The sequence below is a fragment of the Ailuropoda melanoleuca genome, chromosome 2 (assembly GCF_002007445.2).
Source record: "Ailuropoda melanoleuca isolate Jingjing chromosome 2, ASM200744v2, whole genome shotgun sequence".
Taxonomy (NCBI): domain Eukaryota; kingdom Metazoa; phylum Chordata; class Mammalia; order Carnivora; family Ursidae; genus Ailuropoda; species Ailuropoda melanoleuca.
In genome coordinates this window covers 122,562,343-122,581,759 of record NC_048219.1, presented here as the reverse complement: position 1 = coordinate 122,581,759, position 19,417 = coordinate 122,562,343, and the positions used below count along the sequence as shown (strand labels likewise).

The 19,417-nt window shown below is 36.6% G+C and overlaps 1 protein-coding gene and 1 long non-coding RNA gene across 6 annotated transcripts in view; one reads left to right on the top strand and one right to left on the bottom strand.

The window, feature by feature from the left end:
* LOC117801076 overlaps nucleotides 1-19,417 on the top strand; it is a 99,768-nt gene that overhangs the window by 42,110 nt on the left and 38,241 nt on the right. Inside the window, exons 3-5 of one of the 5 annotated variants that reach the window (XR_004623466.1) lie at nucleotides 9,026-9,104; nucleotides 9,467-9,635; nucleotides 17,000-17,182. This is a non-coding gene — a long non-coding RNA (uncharacterized LOC117801076). Of the gene's footprint in view, nucleotides 1-9,025; nucleotides 9,105-9,466; nucleotides 9,636-14,425; nucleotides 15,289-16,999; nucleotides 17,183-19,417 lie in introns of those variants that run through there. The other 4 variants (XR_004623464.1, XR_004623467.1, XR_004623465.1 and 1 more) reach the window with 4 other exon arrangements.
* Nucleotides 583-15,712, bottom strand: TNFAIP6 (TNF alpha induced protein 6). The gene is made up of 6 exons (XM_002923225.4): nucleotides 15,560-15,712; nucleotides 11,456-11,593; nucleotides 9,378-9,539; nucleotides 5,935-6,163; nucleotides 3,867-3,907; nucleotides 583-856 (listed from the first exon to the last, which is right to left on the bottom strand). Exons 1-6 carry the CDS (start codon nucleotides 15,651-15,653, stop codon nucleotides 687-689), a joined length of 834 nt encoding a protein of 277 aa, XP_002923271.1. The 5' UTR covers nucleotides 15,654-15,712; the 3' UTR covers nucleotides 583-686.

The window sequence follows — 19,417 nt, the reverse complement described above, 5'->3', positions numbered from 1 at the left end:
AGTAAACTCCACCCCCAATGTGGGGCTTGAACTCATGACCCCACGATCAAGAGTGCATGCTCTACTGACTGAGCCAGCCAGGGACCCTAATAAAATTCTATTTTAATTAATATCTGAGCCAGTAACTCTACTTCAAAGATCCTATCCCAAATAATTAGAGAGCTGTACAAATACATATGTTCAAGGATATTTATTGCAGCAATATTTCTGAAAGCAACTTAAAATTCCCACAATAGAAACAGGTTTAAATAAAGTATGGAACAATTATACCATGGAATATTTTACAGCTGTTCAAAATTATGTTTTTGCAGAATACTCAATGATATGGGAAAATGCTTAAGCCATAAAGTTCAAAGTTAAAAAAACTAAGATATAAAACTGTACATGGAGCAGGATTCCAAAATTTCAAATACAAATACATATACATACATATATACATATACTGCAAATTGAAAAATAACTAAAAGAAAAATATATAAATGTTAATGCTTGTTATTTTTATGCAGTGGGATTATGAGAGATTTTATTTCTCATTTAAAGTTTTCTGTATTTTCCAATTTTCCCAAAAATCAGGTATTGCCTTTCACATTTAGAAAATAAATAAATGCTATTAATAATAATATAAAAGTGAGATCAGAGGGGTTCCATAAGATACAAACGTAAACACTGAGTGTCCTTTTTCTGTTTTATAAATGGCTAAATCTTCCCGCTAAGAAGTTTTTATTTCCAGTAGAAGTAGTACTTGTGTTTTTTCCTTGACTGGATTTGGATAGAGGATCCAGGGCAACGTACTTGATTTGGAAACCTCCTGCTGTCACTGAAGCATCACTTAGAAACTTCAAGGTCATGACATTTCCTGGGGAGGAGGGGGAAATGCAAAAGAACAAAGATGTTACTCTTCTTTGATTTGGCTGGCAGTCCAAAGACTCATCATTCTTATAGGAAAATATAAAAATTCATGAACCAGACTCCCAGAATTCAGAGCTGGGTTCTCCAGCTGTGGAGTCTGTGTTTCCTTTGCCAAGTGTAGCAAGGTGAAAAGCATTCCTATTTTCTCCTCTGGCCCTTCAAGCTGTCCTACAAGAAATTTTGTCTATTCTGTTTTAAAAGGTATTCTTTACAGAAGGAACAGCCACTGAATTACAGGAGAACGGCAGGCCATTTAAACCAGTGAGATATGGATGGATTATTTATAAATGATGTTAGGGCAACAAGCTTTACATTGTAAGAAACGAAGCCACGATGCTAAATCCTACTTTACACAGAGTACGTAAGTTTGTTTTACCTGCATTTAAGCCCCAAATGTGCTAAGAATAAAAAGGAAGAATCTATTATATAAAATAAAACGTAGGAATATTTTTCTTTTTCACCAAGGAAAGGCCTTCTTAATCCACATGGCAAATGCAGAATTTATTACCAAAAAACCCCACATATATTGAATGCTAATGTTTGCCAAGCACAGCTTTAAGTGCCTTTCATCTATTAACTCATTTATTCCCCACAACATTGTGAGGTGGATATTGTAAATATTTATTTTACAGGTGAAATTGAGGCATGGAGAGCCTGAGTAGCTTGCCCGAGGCTACAATGCATTAAATGGGTGGCTGAACCAGCTCGGAGCCCAGGGAGCCTGGTTCCAGAGTTCATGCTCTTATCCACTACACTTTTCTCAGACTTGGAAGAGTTGCCTCAGTTAAAAACAAACAAACAAATACCACATTTTACAGATTACTCAACTGGTTAACTGTAGGGCTAGTGCCAATTTGGCAGCATCTGTCGACATTTAAAATAAAATCACTTGTGACCCAAAAATTTCACTTCTAGGAATCTACTTTTTAAAACAAATAGCACCACCAAGTAGAGGTTTAAAAATATCCAGTGAAATCTTGAATAGCACAAGAAAAGAAAATCAGAAGCTATCGGATGTTAAATATTGGTACCTGACAAATTATGGTACAAATTATGATACAGGGACCTACTAGGCAGTCATTAAAACGAACTTGAATGATCTACATACTGTATGCTGACTTGGAAATATGTCCATGATATCTGTGTATATCATGTTTATATAATACAGGAAAACACCTGGAAGGATAGTAACTGCACAGTCATCCAATGCCTTTCTTGGGTGGAGAAAGATGAGAGTGGGTATAGTCTTACTCTATATACTATTTATTAAAGTGGTATAGTTTATGGTTAGTTTTTAATTCATTCATTTTCTGGTCTTGTTTTTCAATATAAATATCCTGGGGTGAATGAACACATATTTAAGAAGAAAACTAGATCAAAATGTTAACAGCATTATACTTGACTGGTAGAATTATACTTCAAATGTATTTTAAATCTTTTTCTAGTTCTTGGTATCAATTTCCTCCTCTTGTTGTTTTGCTAAATCTTTGGCTGTTTTCTTTAACTATGTTCTCTTCTGTGTGTTGATTTGTTTCTGTTTGAATAATAAACTGGGGGGGGGCTTGTTTTTTGTTTTTTGGTTTTTTTTAGTTTCTTGCCGTTGTGTTAGAAAAACACTGATTTGATTATGCTTGCGGTAAGTTTTTTCTGTTTTAGACAAAATGAGAAAATGTCAAGTTTCAGGATTTGATTCTGTTTCTTTCTTTCTTTCTTTCTTTCTTTTTTTTTAATAAGATTCTCATCCCCCAACTACCTTGTACGGATGGCTCCTGTCTTCTTTTAACTTTCTGTTAACGTATAATATGTTTTCGAGAAAAAAATGAGATAAACAGTTTAAGAGGCTGCCCTTACTAGGGAGATTATTACAGAGAATGAATGAATAACTTTTAAGCATTAATCATTCAAGGATTGAATAAGAAATTCTATCTCTTGTAATAATGACGCATAAATGAGAATTTCATGAGCATTTCATGCACTTCAAGGCTAGGGTGTGGGAGTAATTTAGCCAGTGCTATCTGAGCTTAAGGGCTACTTAGAAATTACAGTTCAGTGTATTTTGTTGTTTTTGATTCCAGAAACATTGTCATAATTTTATGACTTGGAGGAAAAATAGGGCAAGTAAGAATGGCAACTACTAGTGCTGAGGATGGAACTAAAAAGAAAAAAACAAAGACACCTAAGAAAGTGAGGCTTCTTAGCCAGAAAATAGCAGTATGGAGCAATGGCAGTGGTATCACTTATGGAAATAAATACATACGACCACAAGCTCATTGCTTGAGGTACATTGCATGGAACAAAGTCACAAAGGTAATTGGCAGGAGTTAAAGATTTGGAACACATCAACAACCATAGCTAGCCTTTTGAGATTTACTATGCATAATTAGCATATTAAAAGCTCTCTGACATCTTCCAATAAAGAGACCTGTTTAACATTGTTTAAACCAATGTTTCCCAAATTCACTTGACCTTAGTGTTCTTTTCTCATGCAACACCTGTTAAAAATGTTTCATGGAACCGTTCTTCACAACACTTCGGGGAATGCTGTCCTAAGACACAATGTAGTAAGTGTGATGTAAAATTTTTTCAGTGACAGGAGGTATTTTTAACAACTTTAATATTTCTGAAAATACTTTTCCATCCTTAATTGATGAAAAACTTTGGTCTTTTATTAGCACATTTTATGGAAGTCATAACCTACAGCAGTATTCAGGGATTTGCAGATTCAAGACCATCTCAGACTGCATTCCTGCACCTGATGAGTCTACGCATTTTTAGTGTTAGGAGTTGGCTTTAGTCTTTAAGTATAAACACTACATTTTACAAACTGGTAAGCTGCATCTGTCCCAATGGTTCTCCCAACTTTAAAAAGGAAATAGTGATAACTACTGGGTTCTTCAATTTCAGTGACACTATGGAAAAACAAATCATAGTCCTACGCCTCAATTTAGAGTTATTACCTGTACTAACGATGTCTTCTGGAAGCTCATCTCCACAGAATCTGAAAGGGAATTTTTAAAAAAGATAAGTCACACAGAAGAATATTACACAGGTATTGCAAGTGGCTCTAACCTGAAGTTAAAGTGCTTTATTTTTCCTAAGTAGTGGCTCATTTTCCTATTATTTTATAACTTTTTATTGTTTTGGGTTTTTTGTAACTTGAATTTGTAAGGGAGAAAAGGGATTAAAACAAAGTTTGTTGTTTCAAATAACTTCACAGTATAAATGAGATTCTTAAAACGGATACGTGGCATTTCTACTCTGTGTACTTGCAAAACTATTTGTGTAGTAGACAATTTGAATCTATTTGGAAAAATTTTAAATTTGATTATATTGATTAATCCTATAAAATTTTCCTCACAGTTAAAGAGGAATACGTGTATGGTTGATGGTATTACTAATTTGAATTCTAGAGTAGATTGATCTAAATGTGGAAAATTATGTTGGACCTTACAAGAGGGATTGATTTTTATCTGAATCATGACTTGAAAGGAATTCCCTTGTACATCACATAATATAAATCCAATATAAATAACCAATCAATCTATTAATCTTTTAAAAAACAGTATATGATTTTATCTAGGGCTGTAATTGACTTCTGAAACTAGGTTTAGAATGAAAATGTCATCTTGATTCTCAAGGTAGGATGTCCATTCTTTTTTTTTTTTTTAAGATTTTATTTATTTATTTGACAGAGAGCGAGACAGCCAGTGAGAGAGGGAACACAGACAGGGGGAGTGGGAGAGGAAGAGGCACACTTCCAGTGGAGGAGCCTGATGTGGGGCTCAATCCCAGAATGCTGGGATTGCTCCCTGAGCTGAAGGCAGAGGCTTAAGGACTGAGCCACCCAGGCACCCCAGGAGGTCCATTCTTTCAACAAATACTTTTCTCTTAATTTCACCAACTCTGCTTCATCTCTTTTTCAAACTACGTTTTAAAACTATTTGTATTTTTTTCTATAGCAGTAGTCTGTCAGCCAAAGAGCAACTAAAATAAAACAAAAACAATTTCCCTCCAAAAATTATTGTTCATTTTTGCAAAAGATGCCTTTCTTTTTCTTTGTGTTTAAGTTACACATTTCAGTCACAGCAAACTATTGAGTCTCTCATTTTTAATTGTCTTTGCTACCATCTTCTTACATTAAATTACCATTGTGGATAATAGAAAATTGATAACTGATAGTCTATTGATAATGGATAGTCTCAGATATGTATTATTAAGTGTGGGGCTAAATAAACAAAACATATAATTATATACTCTTTGATTTGTAATATTTTGTGAGACATTCAAAGTTTAAATTATATCGAACATTTGGGATGGCAACAGAGAACTATTGTGTCCCCACATGTTAAAAAACCAAGGGAGAAATATTGAGGAAAGGAGCACTTGTTTTTTATGGCAAAGAAAGCTATTTAAAAGAAGATATCTATTGTACATTTAGGTAAATTATATGAGAGTAGGGGTTATACTTTGCTTATTCTTATATTCATAATGCTTAGCACAATGCTTTGTACAGAGAAGAAAGGCAATAATTACTGAATTTATAATTATTTTTAGGAGGTTGATAGAATACTTAAAAACCCCAACGAATTTCTCAATTCATGTGTGTCTTCTTCCTCCTTTTGTTACTAAATTCTGAGGTCTTTTTATTTTTTTGTTTGAAAAGTTTTATTTATTTAAGTAATTTCTATACCCCACATGGGGCTTGAACTCACAACCCTGAAATCAAGAGTCACAAGCTTTTCTGACTGAGCCAGCCAGGCACCCTGGGTCTTTTTAAATAGACTATTAAATTCTTACAACTTAACAGTAATCAAAAGGCAGCTGTCACTGTTTTAATTATAAGAACATGCAACAGCTGACTGGCTTCACGTACTAAGAAAAATCTTTGCTAAAAAAGGATATGGTGTCACAGGGGAGTAGAAATACTAGAAAATCAATAACTGTGGGGACCGTTAAAGAAAATTAGAGAAATATCAAACAAAATATTGGAGGTATTTTTAACTCTTTATGTGGGGAAACACGTACCTTCCCACAAAACCATGGACATCATCATAACTATCATATATTTCAACATAGTCGGCCAAGCAAGCTGGGTCATCTTCCAGGTCAAAGTCCAAAAAGCTCAGGTGAATACGCTGACCATACTTGAGTCTAATGTGCCAGTAACAGATCTGGTTATCATCGTACTCGTTTGGGAAACCTGGAGATTTAAAAATTCGCTTTGGATCTGTAAAGACACCACCACACTCCTTTGCTGAAATGAATTAAAAGAAAAAAAAAGAAAAAGAAAAGGAAAGAAAGAAAAGAAAGCATTAAAATAATTATTTCTATTTTAAACTGAACGCACTTCTTAATGCCTATTTATTACTTTGGTGAAACATTAAATGTATATACTTACAGCTAGATGTATATACTTACAGCTAAAGAATAAATGAATATTTTCATTATTAATTGCTAAATTCTTTCAAATGAATATAGATTGAATTTTGAAAAAAATAAAATAGCAAGAAAAAAATAGCAATTTAATTAATTTTGCTCTTGTTTACTTTTTTTGCTTTTTATCTTTTCACTTAGAAGGCACAAGTCTCAGGGCACCTGACTGGTTCAGTCGGTGGTGTGCAGCTCTTGATCTTGGGGTTGGGGGTTCAAGCCCCATGTTGGGTGTAGAGACAACTTAAAAATAAAATCGTTTTTTTTTTAAAAGAATGTACAAGTCTCATGTGTATATGTTCATGTATTTTGGTGAATATATATACCCATGTTACCAACAGCCCAATCAAGATGGCTGGGATTTTGTCCTGTGGTGACAACACTGTGTCTTCAGGGACTTGGACATTTAGAATAAAGAGTCCAATAAATTCTGTTTGGAAAATCATTATAGAATTTCAGGATCACAAGGGACCTTAAAGGTCACTCTAATCCAGTTAAAAGGAATAATTTATAATCATTCTATACTCCTTTCACTGGTTTTAAACTAACACCTTAATCCTAATATTTGAGGATTTGATGGAGTTACTCCTGTGTGTTTTTTCCAAGTCATTTATCATTTTATAGATTTCTGCCATGCCTTATAACCTGGTATGAGAACAAACAATCAAACAACCTCTGCCAGAACCAGTGATTTTATAGTGTGACCTGGAGGGAAAGGTATGGAGAAGCCCTGGTTGATTTTAATTTCAGGTCAAATAAGTGTCTACAATCCGGAAACTCAAAAATAATGTGAATGGTGGGGGTGGTGGTGACTGGGTAGCATTCGGAGACATTTTTCATTATATCAGTCAGAGGCTTTTTCCAAGAATATTATCCTTTAAAAGAGCTATTTAAACAAATTGTGTTAGAATCCTTAACGCCATAGAAGGTGAGGAAGCTTATCATCCCCAAGGGCGAACAGGATCTTAGAAAGACAGGGGAGTGACAAAAGAAGGTTGGGGATTTGGTCATAGCTCTGTGACCACTCTATACTTCAGTTTCTTCATTGGTAAAGTAAATATAATCATGCCTCGCCTATTACCTACTTCACAGCATTATTCTAAGGACCGTAACATGGAAGATAACTTCAGGGTGTTATGTAAAATATAAGCTGTTCTTATTGTCTTATTAAATATTATATGATACATAGTTTATAAGTGTACATAAGCATGTGCAGTGCCAGTTTTTGGAATGATTTGCTGTGTCCCATACCATCCTATCTTTGTTGTCTATACCATTAGATTAGGAAACAATTCAAATATTGAACAATTTGGTTGTCTGTTTAGCTATTCAGCTCTATATTTTATTGATTAATTGATAGTCATTGGTTTATTTTTATGATACCGTTATGATTTTTTCATTCCAGTTATTTTTCATTGAACTATTCCTCTCCCAGTGCTAGTTCAGGCTGTCCCCAGCCCCCTCCAGGTTCACCACATCTAAATAATCAATATGTCACTGAATCCAAAAGTAAGCTGAGAACTGAGTAAGAACAAGTCTCCTAGGATTCTGTACAAATATTCCCAGAGTAAAAAGGATTCAGCCTCTGTGAGAAATAAAAGCCATTTATAAAAATTTGTAAGTTAAGGTGGTGTCCTTATAAAAGGGTAAGGAAATACTGTAAGAACATTTCCATTAGCACTTCTTTATCTCCCCTAGATCTTGACCTATGGAAGTGATTGAATAGATGCTCAGAGATGCTAACGTTTATCAAGCAAAGGAAGAATCAGAGAATATACTTGGAAATAGAAGTGACTCTAGAGAGTAAAATGAAAGTTGCTTGTATAAATATACTGAAGAAAGTGGAAGACAGGAAGAGGGAGGAAAAGAAGATATATGAACTATTAACAATAACTACATGTAGAACTAATATAACATAGGTTTAATGTATGTCAAAGTGATTTGAAAATTATAGCCCTATATAAATGCACTATACGTATTTATTCGTATTTTGTCTTAAGTGGGAATAGATGATGGCTCTAGGCAAAATTCTTTTCTACTTAGAATAAACATCGAGATAAAGATTAGTTACAAACATGAGAAACTATTCCCCAATGGTTAATATCATTGAATAATATATTCTATAGTAATATGCTAGAATTTCACTATAACTCACTGTAACTTCACTATAGGGACTTTCTTATAAGGCGGATTGAAACATGACGAGACCTGAGGATGTTTGTGATCATAAATGTGAGACAGACTTGATGACACATTATGATTTTTTCTAGTATCATCCTGGGGGAAATGCATCCAAAAAGAACAATCTATTTTTTCTCCAAGAACATGAACAAAGAATAGCTCTTTATAGTATTTATGTTGAATTAATTTTCCCTTTAAAATTTTCCTAGCTACAATCAACCATAGGAAAATATGAATAAAAATATACTATATAATAATAATACCTAACTAGTATATCCAGTATATAATTATGAAAACAAACCACAGAGTGAGAGTGCTTAGTTTGAAAGTTAAAGAGTTTATGCACAAAAAGAAATTAGGGGAAGAGTTTATTTTGTCTCTTTTTTCCCCCATTCTATCAAAGCAGTAATTTTGAACAGTTAACATTTGATAGTACCACTTTGTTGTTTTAGCTAATGAACCGTGATAATTTTACAACCTGTTTTTTTTTTTCCTTTGTGGTCAGGAATAGAAAAAGATGTGGGATAGAAGAGACCTGAATCTGAGATCCAAACTTCCTGCTAATTATTGGATGTCTGATTTTGGTAAGTTATTTAAGCTCTTAGACTTTCAATTTCCTGATTTCTAAAATGGGTATAACAATAGCTCCTTGCAGAGTCATTGTGAATACTGATAGTGTGGAAGGGAGCAGCAGGCAGTGTCTGGCCCAGTATAATCACTCCGTGAATGGTGGTTGTTATTAATAATTACCATCACTAAGTTGATTTATCTCTGGGAGAAAGAGCCATTTATAATTAATAACCTCTTAGTAACATGTAACTGTTTTGGCAAAGATAAAATTATTATTTGTAACAAACCATGTGGGTTGTAGCAATAGGCATCCCATCTTTCGCTCCTATTAAGACGGACTCCATAATCAATAATACCAGTTTTTCCAAATCCGCAGTTGGGCCCTGGTTTCACAATGGGGTATCCAACTCTGCCCTTGGCCATCCACCCAGCAGCACAGACATGAAATCCTGCAAGAGAAGGAAAGGATTATGGGCTAACTGGTAAACCCCCTCAGTGAAGGTTATCTTAACAAAACTGGCCCCTTCTCAACTGCCCAAAGCCAGGTAAGTAAAAGGAGAAAAACCATTTTCTTTCTGTTCTTTTTCTTTTTTTGAAAAACTCTTTTCTTAAGAAATAAAACAAAGTTTGAAAACATATAAAACGTAACATCTGACTTTTACTAGAAAATGATGTCTTGCTTGAAAAAAAAGAGGCAGATGGACTGGAAATCATAGTACCATGGATATGAAAACAATCCAAGTTCAGAGCTGGCTTTTTTCCACAAATGACCTATCTAGTGCCATGAAATAATTTATGAAATTACCGTCAATTCTGGAAAATAATTTTTTTCAAATGATAATTTAATTAGTTTCTATTTCAGGATCAATTAAAATTTGCTAATATTTAAAAAATTTGAATAGGAATAAATGTGCTCATAAATTTTGAACAAAGCCTCAGCCCTGTTTTCCTTGCCCAGCTTCAGCGGCTGTTTAAATATTTGCCACTGCCATTCAAGAGTGGTTTTACTAAAGGTCCAGGACAGCCAGTAATGGCCCCAGCCTTTGTATCCATCATTCCAGTTACTGCGTCATGCACAGCCCTGTGGGTCTAGACTGAGCAATGTGCTAGGAAGACTTTGGGGATTTTTAGAGAACAGTTATTTTTATCCTGAGTAATATATAATAATAGTTAAGTTTTGCCAGGCATTCTTTTTTTTTAATTATCAGCAAAGGGGATTCTTCAATGGAGAAGAACGTTCTGAATGGGGGTGGCCTTTTGGATTGTCCTGTAAATCCACCTGTAAAACCACCATGAGGGATGGTCATGGTGCATTTTTTTTTTTTTTTTAAGAAGGAACTAGCACCAGTTAATCATTGTGCTTGCTCCAGGTCTCCTGACATCATCTTCTCAGTTTCTTTTTCCTGCCCTCTTAAAACCTGCTTATCTTCCTTGGGATCCTAAAGTATGAATGCATTCTCCCACTTAAAGAAATTGAAAAAAAAGGGGGCACCTGTGTGGAACAGTTGGTTAAGTGTCTGACTCTTGGTTTTGGTTGGGGTCATGATCTCAGGGTCGTGATCTCAGGGTTCTGAGATGGAGACCTGCCTGGGGCTCCATGCTCAGTGTGGAGTCTGCTCGGGACACTCTCTCTCCCTCTGCCTCTGCCCCTCCTTCCCCTCTCCCACACAGGGGCAAGCACTCCTGTAGCGCAAGCTCTCTCTCTCTCTCTCTCAAATAAATAAGTAAATCTTTAAAACACAAAAACCCACTAAATTCAGTATTTCTTCTACCAAGCAAATTTCTTTGTAAGGCTCAACATAGTAACATTTAACAGCTGAGGAAACCCATACTCAGAAGTTAAGAAAAGATAGAACAGTATTAAAAATGAATATAGGGCGCCTGGGTGGCTCAGTTCGGTTAAACATCTGCTTTCTGCTCAGGTCATGATCTCAGGGTCCTGGGGGGGAGCCCCACACTGGGCTCCCGGCTCAGCGGGAGGGAGCCTGCTTCTCCCTTTCCCACTCTCCCTGCTTGTTCTCTGTCAAATAAATAAATAAATATAATCTTTAAAAAAAAGAATAGAAGTGGCATTAAAATTAATGAGGAATTGAAATGATGTTGAGATAATGATGTTTTTGTTTTTTGACTTCTATTATATTAGCTCACAATGGTTGTGACTCCAAATAAGTTGCTAGCACCTTAGAACTTTCGACTGGCTCTAGGCAGAGAAGATGGGAGAAACCAGAGAGCAGAGATGTCATAGTGGTTTAGAGAACTATTGGAAGGACCGGAGAGAGAAATCTTATGAAGGGGTTACAGAAAAAGTGGATTTTTTTTCCCCCAAAGGTGAAAAAAGAAGAAAAATCATTGTCAAATTAGTTACCAATTTTTCTGGCTGCTTCTAGTTGCTTGTAGGTGGCGAGTTGGCCGCCTTCATATTCGCATACTGCCTTGGCTTCTGCATAGGTGAGCTTGTATTTGCCAGACCGCGCTTCTCTGTGGTACACACCTGCTGCTTGTTCTGTGAATTCACAAAATGTTGTAAATATGCTATGATCCATTCTTGTGGAACGAGGGAAATTTTGTGGCGTCATCTAGAAGATTGCATCAGCTATTGTTCCTGCCAAAGAGTTTCCCGGGTCAGTGGCCTAGAGTGGCTAAGTTTTCATTGTTAGAAAGCTTTGAAAAAAATATGAATGAGGGGAATTTTAGGGGAATTTGGGGACATAGCCCAAACTTGAGGCTTAATTTTGTTTCTGAACTGATGGCCTGAAAGAGAGCTGTAAGACAGCATTGTATTTCTATACTATCAAAAGGTGACAAAGTTTTGACTTTTTTGCCTTTCTTTTAAATCAAATAAAAACTTGGGAGGGTAAACAATGGGGGGAAAGGAGTTGAAGACAAAAGAAACCAATGAAAATGATCCAGTATGTAGGCTCACAATGATGGAGGAAAATAATCCAAAATAGCCTTTTAAGGGAAATGACTAATGCAATATAATTGAGAATTTAGTAAACAAATCAAAAACTGAGGAAAGGTGTAAAGAATTCAAAGCAAATAAATACTGCATTAAGGGGAAAAAAATGATTCAAATACGGCAGAGAAAAAATTGGGCACACGGAACTACCAGTTGCTAAATTCTTTATCTGGTTTGTCTTTTTTAGTTCACATGTTGTTCCCAACATATTTTAGGGAGTAAGTCATAAATGAATTGTCTTCCAGTAGATCACTGTTTAAATTGTTTTGAGTTTGGACTGCATTTGCCATAGAAACAATGTGAAAAATTTTCCAGGACAATAATCATAACATTAGTTCTCATTGTTCTGTGTAGACTATCAGATTATGGTTAAGTCTTTGTACCCTGACCTCTACAGTCAGCCACCATTAAGATAATTTCCGATGAGAACACATATTCCTTGGCATGCAGTGAGACATGAAGCCAGCAGTAGTAGAAATGTCATTGCTTGCTCTCCTCCCCAAGCTAGAGTTGACACTCCCACAGTTCAACAGGAGATACTGCTTGGCACCTGCCCTGTTTCTCTGGACTGCAAGGGATTCTGTTCTTACACATTATATGGTAAAGTCCCATCACTTATGCACTGAAGACCTTAGTCAATCGGATGCTCATAGATCAGGTAACACAAGGAACATGAAAGTTATCTTCCTGTTTGAAAGTCACCTATTGCCCAAGTGTCCTTCATATTGGTAAAGCCTCATTAACTAGTTTCCAATTTGGTTGTTTTGAGAATATACCATGAGGTCTGCCAAGCGCTGTGGATCAAGTCCTCTTCTCAAGCAACTTGGACACTAGTGGGCAATGGAAGTACCTTTATTTTGAAGTATAAGAGTACTAGGGCTTTTAGTAGAGAAGGGAGACATGTTGAACTTACTTATGTATTATATTAGAGATTATCAAAAATGTTAAAATTGTATCTATTCCCTGAGAATATAGACCATAAGATCTTTATCAGTAGGAATTATTTTAATGTCTGCAAATGTTTCTCAAACTAAGATTTCCTTGTCTTTTACTCCCTCATCAAAATATGACATTCATAGGGAAAGAATTAATTAGCAAAGAGGTTTTTGAAAAATAATTTTAAGTTTTCCTCCCAGTAATTTTTCTTAAATTTTTGGTACTAGAACTCATCTAGTAATAAGATAGTGACTTAAATGGTAGAAATATATATGCTATCATTTTAAATTCATTAAATGATATTAATGTTCTACATTTTTCCTGAAAGAGTGACAAACTTCCTATTATTTTGCCTTATAAGCAGTTGAGAACTCTTGTATGTATTTGACAATTTTAAGCACACATTTATTTGAAAATATTCCTCAATTCAGAATTTTAAACTACTATGGTAGTCCTTTGTACAATAAGTCCTAATTTTAAGGTTTTACCTTTCAGGAGGAATAATAACTTGTTTATTTTTAGAGTCTATAGTCATTCATTAAAACTGAGTTTTTAGCCAATACTATTTTTCTGTTAGCATGGGACAACAGTAGCATGTTGGCTCTAGTTTCTCCCTCTGGTTCTTCACTGGACGAGTTGTGTAACCTTGTACAAATTACTGCCTACACCTCGGTGTCTTTTATCAAATGGGAATAATGATAGTTATCGGGGGAATAAATAAATCATTAAAACTTGCAAGCATAACTTCTGGATCCTAGTAGGAGCTCATGATAATGTTACTTGTGCTTCTTTTTTAGATTCAATACAATGGCTGAAAAAAATTGCTTATCTGTGCAGTTTTGATTTGCATCATCTTTGTAAATTCGTTGAAGTGTCTTGTCCTTATTATTAAAAAAATTACTTTTTAAGGAATAGTAATTATGATTTAAGGAACTGGAAGATACCAGAGTTAAAAATGAACTGTAGAGGTCCCCTACTTTGACCTTCTCATTTTCCTTGTGTGGAACTGAGACTGAATTTGAAGTGCCTTGTTCATGATAGTTGTTAGCAGATTCCTGCCTTCCCATCCAACTCTCTTCCTTCTCTAAATAGTTTTTAATACCATATTGACCTAACCAACTGTAAACAATTTGTGTTAGGCTGACCAGTCAATAATTTGTCCCAGATTGAAGCAATTTGCAGTTACCCTGAGCCTCAGATTTGCAGCATACTATTAACATTTGGGTGTGCTCCTCTCTACCTCTAGGACAGAACTTCTATTGTCCATGTTCACATTTTTGTAATACACAGCATCACTTAAAAAAAAAACCACGACAGCGACAAATTGCTTGATCATTAGAGAGTTTGACAGCGTTTCAAGATTAATGCATATGGATTTAACTCTTACTAGCTTTATGGCAGTTTTTACCAATTCTAACAAATGTGTGTATATTTTCTAAGATTGGTGATGTGCAAGAAAAATAAACAAAGAGACCTGTTCACTCCTTGAGAAAGTCCCAGACCTCATCTTGGCCAAATGGATCGCACCGTTCAGCACGAAACTAGTTCACTGGCTCAAGCTGAAGAAAGAAGGGGCAAGGCTGTGCATTGCAAATTGAGCTTTTTAATGAAATCCGCATGGCTGCAGTTATTACCAGACAGAAACATGCTGAAAGGGAAAATATTCCACAACCATGTGCTGCTTAGCAAGCATCAGAACAAGATCTAGGTTAATTTTGCATTCTCTGTATTTCTTTATTTTGTACAAGAATTTGTCAATTTTCTTCTCAAGTCATTAAAATTTTTTTCACTATCAAACACAGTAATGAACACAAAGCAATATTAATTTGTGTCATGAGAAAGCATGGTTTAGAGCACTATACAGGGTATTTTGGGTTTTCCCTCTTTGGCCTTTTTTGGTCTATTGTTTATATTCACAGTTAGGCGCATGTCATTCCTTACATTTAACAAAACAAAACAACAAAAGAAACTTTCCTGGTTTAACAAAAGGAGTAGAAAAGTATTTCTATGGATAGATCAAACAAAAGGAATCGAAGTGCTGGGACTCCACTCAGAAATACAAGCCTTTTTCTTTTGTTTGGTATTTGCATCAAACTAATCAAAAGATGTTTGGAAAAAGCAAGCTATACATTACAGGTCAGAGTACACAGACAAATGATCATAAAATCATTGTATATTCCAATTTACCTGTTACATTTCTGTTATAATTACCTGCTATGAGATCTGAATGCAAATGCTTTGAAATAAAAACAAAATATGGTGTTTTTATTTTGCTAAACTTTCCCTACTATATACCATCACATCTGCTTTGAAAAATATTTTCTCATATGGAATATAAATATTAACTTCTATTTTCTACTGAATAGTTCGCTTTATAAAAAAACTATTTTTTTAATTTTAGAAGGCAAGAACAGTTTTTTTTAAAGGCACATGCATTCCAATAGCTGTTTTTCTTCAGCATTTTCTTTGAAAACATCAGCCTTGAACAGAACAAAAAAGTTTCCTGCTTCAATTCACTCTTCCATGAATTCAAAGAGTAACGTCCCCAATAAGCTCATAAGTGAAGTTTCTTACCAAGCCATATGGAGTTATGAAAAATCCCGTTCTTGAATCCCCATCCGTGAGCCTCTTCCCACAGCAGGACAAATAAGTAAGTTAAGATGATCATATCTCAGTTGTAGAGAAGTAATAGCCTGTTAGGGGCTGCTCGGGGTAAGTTCTCAGAGCAGAGGCTGAAATGTGACTGAAACATCTGGTTTCCACATCTTTTAAATGGTTTTTTTGGACTGTGAGGTCAGCAACTACTCTCCAATGGCATTTTTCACTGTAGAGTTACACAATTAACTCAGTGTCTGAAGCAAGTCCTCTGACTCATTTGCATTGGCAACCAAAACTAAGCGTATAGGAAGATCATCTACATTTTAAAAGTCATCTACTCGGAAAGTGGTTCATGAATTCTGTCACTGACATTTTTCTATTAGGAAGTTTGTGTAACTTGGTGTAGATTCAGCAGTGATTAAAAAAAGAACAAAAAACTTCAGTAGGGATTTTTTTATAAAGATTTTATTTATTTATTTGACAGAGATAGAGACAGCCAGCAAGAGAGGGAACACAAGCAGGGGGAGTGGGAGAGGAAGAAGCAGGCTCCCAGCAGAGGAGCCCGACGTGGGGCTCGACATGGGGCTGGATCCCAGACTGTCCCAGACCGCCGGGATCACGCCCTGAGCCGAAGGCAGACGCTTAGCGACTGAGCCACCCAGGTGCCCCTTCAGTAGGGATTTTAAGAGAAACCCTGAATGTCTTATTTGCAGTAAGTCAATTATGGAGGGTGGGGTTTAGGCTTAAACACTAATCTTGAACTTGATGCTGGTAACATTACTGTAATTTTCCCTAAACATTGCCAAGCTTGTATAGAAAATTTAACACAAAGGTGTGCATAATTTGGCAAACTCGAAACTGTCTTCAGTGACGCAGGATGTCTTTGCCTTCTGTCTGTGTTTGTCCTGGGGTGGGTCTGTTGCAGTCCTTGGTTTATTGTGGTCAGCAGGGCAATACATCCACTTCCAGAAAAGTAGCTCCATTTCAGAGCTTTAGGGCGTTCCAGCAGCTTTGGGGTACCTTATATAACACAAATTTCCCGACACCACAAATCCTTGAAGTTGGGGGAGAAAGATGGGTGGGCAGACAGTCAGAGTTAATAAGAATATGGTCCTAGCTTCCCCAAACCACTCTAACTTTGAAGATGATCAAAATAAAAGGTAATCATTATTAGTAGTAAACTCACTGTGCCTTAAAATAGCCCACACTTTTCCACTCCTTTTGTGTAGGGTCGGTGGGTCTAGTGACAGCCCCACTGCTCTGATGCTAGTGGCATTTCCTGTTGATTGACAGCCATTTTGGTGCAATGTTTGCCTTTCTTTCTTATACGTCATTCTTTGCTATTTATTTTTTCTACTCTTGCTGCCAAATTGCTTTCTATTTGCTCTCATATTCATTTCTCTCATGCTTTTTTAGTCCCTCCAGTGATATTGGAATTCTTTGAAAATGCCAACTTTCTGGACTCACCTGGTCTGAAGTTAGCCTAGAATCCCTGAGGTGTCTTGTGCTGAACATTGAAGGTTTGCTCTCATCTCTCCTGGAAAGAGCAGTTGTGGGGCTGTAGTCTGAGGGTACAAAATTCGCTGGATGCTCATTGAGGTATGTATAAAATTATTAGGTTCAAAATCTCTATTTTGGCCCCACAGCAAATGAGAAATAAGGGACTTGTATCCCAGCTCCCGATAGGGTTAGAAAGTGTCAGTGTAGGGCGCCTGGGTGGCACAGTGGTTAAGCGTCTGCCTTCGGCTCAGGGCGTGATCCCGGTGTTATGGGATCGAGCCCCACATCGGGCTCCTCCGCTGTGAGCTTGCTTCTTCTCCCACTCCCCCTGCTTGTGTTCCCTCTCTAGCTGGCTGTCTCTATCTCTGTCGAATAGATAAATAAAATCTTTAAAAAAAAAAAAAAAGAAAGTGTCAGTGTGGTATAAAAGAGGATATAGTCTAGACCAAGTGGGTGTGACTGTGAAGAACACAGGTGTGGTTGGAGAGAAACAGGGTGAATAGATAGTTGGAAGGAGCAAACCATGATATTGCCCTGGAAAGTAGAATTATATGAGTATTTTAAGTTTGTGGTTTAGGAAGTAAATATAACTTAACTTGAGCAAGGCTAGAGCAAAGCCATCACAGCTTCCCCATTCTTTGCCTGGTCACACTTCTCTGGCTGTGCCTTCTGCATTTCTTTGAAGTCCCCAATTTCCCCTGGCTCTCATTTATCAAAATTACTCTCAGGAAAGGGTTGGAAATTAATCCTTACTTAGGTCAAATAACTAACAACAAATACCCATCTTTGTTTATTTGCATTTTAATGAAGCTTCCAGTATAGGAAGGTATGAATGTTCACTTTGTTTTAACATGAACATTTAATGATTGCTTTGATGGATTAACCCAGCCCAGGTGGAGGACTTCTTTTCCTCTCTCTCAGCTCCTGGAAGCCCAAATATTACCCCTTACCTCTGTACAGTGTTTGGAAACCCTGTCCTCCCTTTCATCAAGGAAATAGAAAACAGTGCCTAATAGATGTGGTCTCTGGTTTTAAGGGGGGGTGTTCATTTCTATTGTGGAAGAAGAGAGGAAGGTGAGGTTTTTATATGGAAATGATGCAGTGGGTATGGGTGGGAATCAAGGGGAGGACAAGAGGGAGAAGAAGAGTAGCAAAGGGAGTGTGGTCTATGAAATTACCTTGGAAGTCGCCTAAGATAAGTAGGTACCCCCTGCGCAACTCTCAGTGCACACTACCCAGGATGTATCTGGGGAGCAGGAGAGAAAAAATCTTCTGAAACTTCCTTTCAAGGGCTCAGCAGACTACCAGGCACATGCTCTCCTTCTTACATGAACACCGTGCCAAATCTGCCTGCCCCCAGTCTCTTGATCTGTCCATCCCAAGGTGTGCAGTGCCTCCTTTTGCACCTGTCAGTTACTGGCTGAAAACCCAGCAGCACTTTTTTTTTCCTTTTCTTCTTTCTTTCCTTTCCCTTTTTTTTTTTTTTTTAAGAGGCAGCTCCCCTTTTGGTAGCTTTCTACAGTGTTCCAATACCCACACATCTAAGCAGCTGCTAGATACCTAAAAACGTGATGGAGAGAACTTCAGACCTGATTTGAGCTAAGTCTGCACTGAACAAGCTTGAGATCTCCTAAGACAACACAGTGGTTTAGTGATGTCACTATTATACAAACTTAAAAAAATAAGACTCTAAAGTAGAATTTCAAATATTCGGTGGAGGATGAGAGGAGGCATATTAAAGTTTTTTTGATAAGCTTAGTCTCAGCTGACAGGAAGAAGGTTTGGAGAAATGTCAGGTGGATGTGGACTGGGGGAGAAAAGGAAAAGAGGGAAGAGAGATTCTAAGAGATCACATACATATCTGATTGTACTTTAAAAACTGGATTAGATTAGCAAGACGTTGTAGGAAAATGTGATTCTTTGGCCATAGTATGAAAACTAAAACATAAATCATATCATTTTAGGGGTGCCTGGGTGGCTCAGTTGGTTAAGCAACTGTCTTCAGCTCAGGTCATGATCTCAAGGTCCTGGGATAGAGCCCTGCATTGGGCTCTCTGCTCAGCTTGGAGTCTGCTCTCCCTCTCACTCTCCCTCTGTGCTCTCCCACTCTCTCTCAGATAAATGAATAAACCTTTAAAAAATTATATCATTTTATCGATTATATTTTGTAATCTTGGAAAGGGAAAGAAAAAGCAAGAGGAAGAGAAAAGGGTGGAGCTCAGTGAATTGCAAAACATGTTAGTGGAGGACATCTTTAAGAATACTTCCAGGGGCGCCTGGGTGGCACAGCGGTTAAGCGGTTGAGCGTCTGCCTTCGGCTCAGGGCGTGATCCC

Excerpts from the sequence above, each read along its gene's own strand:
- TNFAIP6 (XM_002923225.4), bottom strand. The coding sequence starts at position 15,653 with ATGATCATCTTAACTTACTTATTTGTCCTGCTGTGGGAAGAGGCTCAC. Across the intron at positions 9,540-11,455 it reads AGAAGCAGCCAGAAAAATTG|GATTTCATGTCTGTGCTGCT; the intron begins GTAACTAATTTG and ends CTTCTCTTGCAG. Across the intron at positions 6,164-9,377 it reads CTATTGCTACAACCCACATG|CAAAGGAGTGTGGTGGTGTC; the intron begins GTTTGTTACAAA and ends AATTCATTTCAG.